Here is a 6647-nt window from a genome sequence, read left to right as displayed (position 1 = left end):
CTGAAGCGGCTCAGCCTGCCTGCCCGCCTGTCCCTTCAGAGAGGGGCTTGGCAGCCTCCTGGCCCCACTCCAGCAGCCACGTGACCACCCCCCACCAGGGTTGAGGGCCTGGCCACCACTGGGGACCCCCTTTCTGACACTGTAGCCGGACACACAGCAGGTGCCACTGGAGACGCCTGGCGTTGCATCTAAGGAGGGTTGCACCTAAGAAGACAGGGGGCCTCTGGCTCCTCTCTGTCCCTCGGTGTCTCCACACCCCCATTTCATCGCAATAAAAAGAACGAAGCACTGAAAGAATGAAAGGACAAGGAGAAAGCGTCTGCAAAACACAAAGGACTGGGATGCGAAATGTACAAAGAATGCTTAGAATTCAACAATAAGAAAATAGACAACACAACTTAAAAAATCAGCAGATCTGGACACCCTACCAAAACAGATGCCAAACAGACACCTGAACAAAACGCTCCGTGGCATGTGTCACTGGAGAACTGTGAATTCACGCAATAAGGCGCTGCTGCGCACTTCCTGTAATGGCTCAAACCCAACCCAGGAGAACAGCAGACGCTGTGAGGCTGTGGAGCGACAGAAGCCCCATTCACTGCTGGCGGGGTGAAGGCGGGACAGGCCCTCTCAAAGAGTTTGGCAGATTCTTACACAACTAAACATATCTTACCATATGATCCAGCAATTGCACTCTTTGGTATTTACCCAACTAAGATGAAAACTTATATCCACACAAAAACCCACACGCGGGTGTTTAGAGCAGCTTTATTCATAATTGCCAAAACCTAGAAGCAACCAAGATGTCCTTTGGTAGGTGAGTGGAGAGACAACTGGCACATCAGATAGTAGAATATTCGGGGGGTGGGGGGGTAAAAAACTAAGTTATTGAGCCACGAAAAGACAGGAGGAAACTTCCATGCATATTACTGGGTGAAAGGAGCCAATTTGAAAAGGCTACATACCATGGGGTTCCAACTATATGACAACCTGGAAAAGGCGAGCCTTCAGAGCCAGTAAAAAGATGCGTGGCTGCCAGGGGCGGGAGGGGGGTGAGTATGCAGAACGTGGGATCTCTAGGGGAGTGAAGCTTACTCTGTGCGAGACGTGTCATTATGCATCAGTCAAAACCCACAGAACGCACAAGACCAGGAGTAAACCCTGACATTAACTATGGGCTTTAGTTAATAGTAAAGGATCAACACTGGCTCACCAACTATATATATATATATATATAAAAGAGAAAATGTGTGTATAGGATGATTGCAGTGATGTAAAGCAAAAGCAGTAGCTGACACAAACAAGAGAACAATGCATTCATAATTCAAAGAAGGGAGGCATCCCTAATTTTGACAGGCCCTGAAATAGGAGGGCAGGTTCTGAATAAGCAAGTATTTTTAAAGGAAGTAGAACACCGTGTTAGTGCTCCCTGTACGCCTCGCACCACCCTGGAACGTTTTAACCTGCACAAAAACCCTAAGAGGTGGACACTCTTGTAAACTTTTGTTTACAGTCAGGGAACTTGCTCAGGGGCCCCAGTTCAAGTGGGACAGCCTTGGGATTCAAAATACTGCATTATATATACTGCCTTTAAAAATAAGTAGTAGTGTTAAAAATAGTCTTGAACTATTTTTAAAATGTTAAAAATCTGAAATATTAAAAAGTTTTTTAACACTAGTTACATTCATTTAAGCAATACTTTAAAGATAGTACTAGTGTTAATTGCTCAGTCGTGTCTGACTCTTTGCCACCTGGTGGACTGTAGCCTGCCAGGCTCCTCTGTCTGTGGGGTTCTCCAGGTGAGAACACTGCAGTGGGTTCCATGCCCTCCTCCAGGGCATCTTCCCAACCCGGGGATGGATCCCGGGTCTCCCATCCTCCTCTGGCTCTGCCCGCTGCCCCCGCCCCGCCCCACCATTCCTCTGAAACTGTCATTTAGAGTCACCAGGACCTCATGACTGGCAAGCTCTTGGCCGTGACTCCTGGTCTCTTGCATGTGTCGGTGACGACCATCTCAGTCCCGGTGTCTCCAGGGTACCTCCTCCTGTACGGCCACCTCCTCAGCCTTCTTTGGCGGGTTGCTGCGTCCTCCCGGCCCCCACCCAGTGAACCCCGGGGAGCTCCCTTCTCTAGGGGGGTGTTCTGGGGATGGGGAAGGGTTGAGACATCTGTGCTTTCAGTCGAGCCTTCGGGTGATTCTGCTATCTGGGGCCTGGACAACCAGGTGTCACTCAGACTCAGCAAGAGCAGAAGAGTCCGCTTTTCTCCTCCAGGCGGCCGCCCGTCCTGGCTCCTGCGTGGTTGAGGCCGCGTCTGTCTCGCCGGAGTCCGCGCCAGCCCCGCGCCCGCACCTCCCCGCGTCCCAGGGCGTTCTCTGAAGCCCGTCTTTCATGACACTCTCTGCCCTCTCTCTGCCTCTTCACTAAGAATGTCTCACTTCTTCCTTTCTGCCCCTCTGCCCTGGAAATGTTGTGTCCTTTGCAAATCGTTCCCCAGCTCTCAGCAGGCGGAGCTCACCCGTCCACCCCGGGACCCCATGGCTATGCCCCCATGACACTGAGCTCCGAGCCCAGAGATGTTTGCTGCATGGCTCACAGGACCTGCGCGCCAGAGGCCCTCTCGCGGTGCTAAGACGACTCTGCAGCAAAAAGGAGATTCCTACTCACACAGAGGACCTCAAAGGCACCGGACAGTGCGTCTTTACTCAGAGAAGGTTGATAGGCATCTGGGCTCAGCAAGCTTTTTCCATAAAAACACAGATAGTATCTCGGGCTCTGATAGTCATATGGTGTCTCTCATAACTCCTCAACTTCCTGGCGAAAGCAGCCTTCACGAGAGGAACGAGAGCGGCTGGACTCCAAGAAACTTTGTGAACACTGACACACGAATTCTGGATGATTTTTGTGTGTCGTGATAAAAGTATTCTTCTCAACCACTGAAAGATGTAAAAGCATGGTTGGCTGTGGGTCGTGTTGCTGACCACGGCTGACCCTGTGTCCTTCAGCACAGGACTCGGGAAGTGAGCTTCCCTTCTTTGACTGGAAGGCCCCCCAGGTGAAAACCTTATTGGTTCAAGGAGACAAGACTAGAACTCTGACGACAGGAAGCACCGCCTGCTCGGCGCTGCCCCGGGTGCCCGGCCGGTCCCACGCGGGCCTCCTCTCCTCTCCCGAGTGCCACGTGCCCTCCATCAGCACGTGGGCGCAGCTGGGCTTCGTGCGCCTAGCCACACCCCCGAAGGGCCGCACATCGGTGAAATCAAAGAGAACTACAGAAACCTGATAAATTACTTAAAGAGAAAAGGCAAGCTTCTAGTCAGAATTCTGCGGTCATTCTGCTCAGTGTCTACTACCTTCTTCCAAGAAAGCACTCAGCTTTCAGGTGAGAGATGAAGGTCCAGGAGGGCCAGGTGTCCCAGACGGAAGGGCTCACAGCAGAGCTGGCCTGGGCCCCGCACGGGGTGCCCTGGACGTCCACGCCCCGCCTGCGGCGTCCTGGGACCCCAGCACAGAGAACTGGGCGGGGGGGGGGAGGAGCGGCTCGGGGGCCAGTCCCAGCCTGGCCGCTGACCTGCTCTGCGCCCTCAGTGGGGCGCCTTCGTGCCTCAGTTGCCCCAGCTGTAAGCCGACGCAGCGCACCCGCCTCCAGGGGCGGTCGTGTGGCTGTGACCAGTCCGCCCCAATGGGCACTCAGGTGTTTGCCACCTTCACGAACTTACAGAGCGCCTGCTGTGTATCTGATATTGAGTTCTTCATTCATTTCACCGGAGTTAAGTCTTGTAACTATTCTAACAAAGTGACCGTTATCCCCACTCCGTAGATGAGCCCGAGAAGGTGGTGTCAATCGGGGGTGGTGCTGGAATAAGACCTCCTCTCTTGCACAAATTCGTCTGATGAAGGCGAACGAGGCACGCGGGATGACCATGTCCCGAGTCCAGTCCTCGATACTCGAGCACGAAGGAGCCCCAGGCCCCTGGTGAGCGGGCGGCCTCCCCAGAGCATCCAGAGGGGCTTCCGCGGTGGATGTGGCCGCCGCTGTGTCTGCCTGAAGGTGCCTTTGCTGCCGCCGTTTTCGGCCCGGGGAGTCTGAGCCGCGGGGCTGAGGGGGAGTGCTTGCGACCATCCACATGTCACTCTCAGAGCTTTTCCAGCGTCAGCAGTCAGGTGTCCTCTGTGTGCCCTGCCGCTGCGTTTCCGAAGTTCCAAAGTCTTGACTCACTAAATGCTCGATTTACCGAGACATCTGGGGGATCATAAAAACCTCTGCAGAGCAAAAGTCGGTGTTTCAGCGGAGGATAGTGGCGCCTGTTTAAAACCCTGGGTGTAGGCGAGAAATACCGCTTCTTGAATTCATCGGAGACAGAACACTTAAAGCCTCGTCCAGAAGTCCCGAGGCGTCCACCTCTGCACGCCTCCCCTCACCCCGCGTCTTCAAATCCGTCAACAAAGACGCAGCGAAGAGACATTCGGGCCGCCCAGAGCCGGCCCTCTGCTCCCGCAGGGAGTCCAGAGGCCCCAGGCTCCTAAGACCACGGGTATCGACCGTTTTATGCGGCTTCAAAGGCCGTGGCCTTGGGCTCAGCAGGGAGGCGCTGCGGGCCGTGGGCGAGCAGGGGGAGCCTCCTCTGAACCTGGGGCCGGGCCTTCACTGCCCGTGGCCCTGAAGCCCCCTGAGCAATGGTGGGGGGACAGGGAGAAGCACCCCTTCGCACGGGAGACTGTGAAGCACCATCGGTGCGTGTAAGATGTGTATGCCCTACTGAGACTGCGGAGGCTGAAAGGGGAGGCCGCTCACACTGCTTCCGCGGACAGCCGCCGGCAAGCTTTAAGGCCCTGAGCTCAGGTCACCACCCCAAATGCCTCGCGCCTTCCGCCCCGTCAGGCCGCTCGTGGCGGCGTCCTCTCCCCACCAGGTGGCGCTGCTGCCCAACGAGCAATCTCTCGGTCTCGAGGCGGGTGAGCCCGTTTCCAGTGGACTGCGTTGGAGCTGCAAGAGGACAAAGAAGAACAATGAAGGACCCCCCTCAACACACACACGCCTCACCCCTACCCCCAGGTCTCAAGTATCAAACCAGGACCTCGGGACTAGCAGCTCTGGAGGCTGAGGCTAGCGGTCAGTGCAGCCGAGCTGCGACGGCAGGAAGGCTTTTCCTCGTCTCCACTGTGATGGGCCCCGTTTTCCAGGGCAGGAAGAGGGAGCCTAAAGCCACCCGGCTTCCAAGGTGGACCGACAGTTGGATACACAGAGGTCACGCCATGGGTGCCCATGCTCCAAAGGGGCCAAGTTTCCAAAAGAGGACAGCATTTAACAACTAGGTCAGTTTCTCTGGAGATACAGCACAGTTACTTTTGCACATATGGGCACAACGGGATCCGTAAGTAGCAATAAACTGAAATACTGATGTTAGATGGACCTCAGGTGTTAAAACCGTGCACGCTCCGGGAAAGGACAGTGCTGCCCTCTGCAGGAGAGCGCGGGCACTGTAGGGGAAACACCCTCACCTGCGGTGACACCGGACTCTCAGCCTGGACTCCAGGGCCCTTCATTCGCCAAACAGGACCCGCTGCAGACTTTCCTCCAGCCCCACAGAAACGACCAGAAATGCAGCAACCATGTTTAAAAGCGCACCCTCTCTTCCTCCATCCCCCAGATCTCAATTCATTTCTCCAGAAATAAGTGCATCCTTTTTGTGGGTGCAGTAGGTGGGGTGTCAGTATTTTTCTTCATTCCTTCGAGAGGAGAGATGGAAGTGTTATGGGGTTAACTGCTACCACAGCTTGCCTCCATTTGCTTTCACTGCCTTAACCTTAGAATGCTTTTGTAATCAATACATAGAATTGAAAACAGGTGTCTTCCAGGCTCTAATGGGTGGTGCTCCTGAGTACTAGATGCTCCCTGTTAAAAAAAAAAAAAAAAGAGAGAGAGAGAGAGAGGGATTATTTGGCATTGTGCTTTAATCTTTCGGGAACCTTCAGAAAGTTTAGGTATTTAGCACTTAAAAAAAACTACAATGTGGATTTGCCTTGTAAGACCTTATTCTACTTCGGTTCTGCAAGACTTAGCCCATGGATATTATACCCCAGAGTTGCCTCCAAATAATTTTTAATATATACTTTATTTGGTTGCATTGGGTCTTAGTCATAGCATGTGGGATCTGACCAGGAATCGAACCTGGGCCCCTCCATTGGGAGCACAGAGTCATCCACTAGACCACCTGGGGAAATCCCAAATAATTTTTGAGGACAAGGAATATTTTATCTTTTATCAATGGAGAGAGCTCAAACAACTAAGCTTAACATAAGGAAGAACTACATTTCCTAAGCTCCTCACCGCCGCAACCAACCACTGCCTTCAGGCAGACAGTTCTGTTCATGGAAACAGAATTCTGCTGACATCTGAGTGCCTCCTTGGTGCTATTTCATGATGCTGGACCCTGCCCATTATTATTTAATCCTCGGAGCCATAACTTAAGCTTGTCATCCACGTGGTAAAACGCAGCTCTGCAGCCCAGGGGTCCTTCCATCCGCCTCTGCCATCCCCCTCTTGTCCTGCCCTTACCCTAACCCATCTCTCAACTTCCAGGCTTTCTCTCAACCATCTGACAGTTTAAAAAACCATGTCAACACATTTTTTTCTTTTTGTCTCTA

General features: G+C 53.3%; 1 protein-coding gene across 2 annotated transcripts in view; it reads right to left on the bottom strand.

Annotated features, from left to right (window-relative positions):
* Window positions 1-754: 754 nt before the first annotated feature.
* The window catches only part of ZCCHC2 (zinc finger CCHC-type containing 2), a 63647-nt gene continuing 57754 nt past the window's right edge, over window positions 755-6647 (bottom strand). Inside the window, exons 14-15 of one of the 2 annotated variants that reach the window (XR_011563881.1) lie at window positions 5502-5895; window positions 755-4986 (exon numbers count right to left, since the gene is read on the bottom strand). Coding sequence is in view for 1 of the 2 variants with exons in the window: in XM_070779148.1 (XP_070635249.1) it covers window positions 5885-5895 (11 nt within the window). In the remaining variant the exon portion in view is untranslated. Of the gene's footprint in view, window positions 5896-6647 lie in introns of both variants that reach the window. The other variant, XM_070779148.1, reaches the window with a different exon arrangement.

The sequence above is a fragment of the Bos indicus genome, chromosome 24 (assembly GCF_029378745.1).
Source record: "Bos indicus isolate NIAB-ARS_2022 breed Sahiwal x Tharparkar chromosome 24, NIAB-ARS_B.indTharparkar_mat_pri_1.0, whole genome shotgun sequence".
NCBI lineage: Eukaryota > Metazoa > Chordata > Mammalia > Artiodactyla > Bovidae > Bos > Bos indicus.
This window is presented reverse-complemented; position numbering and strand designations above follow the sequence as displayed.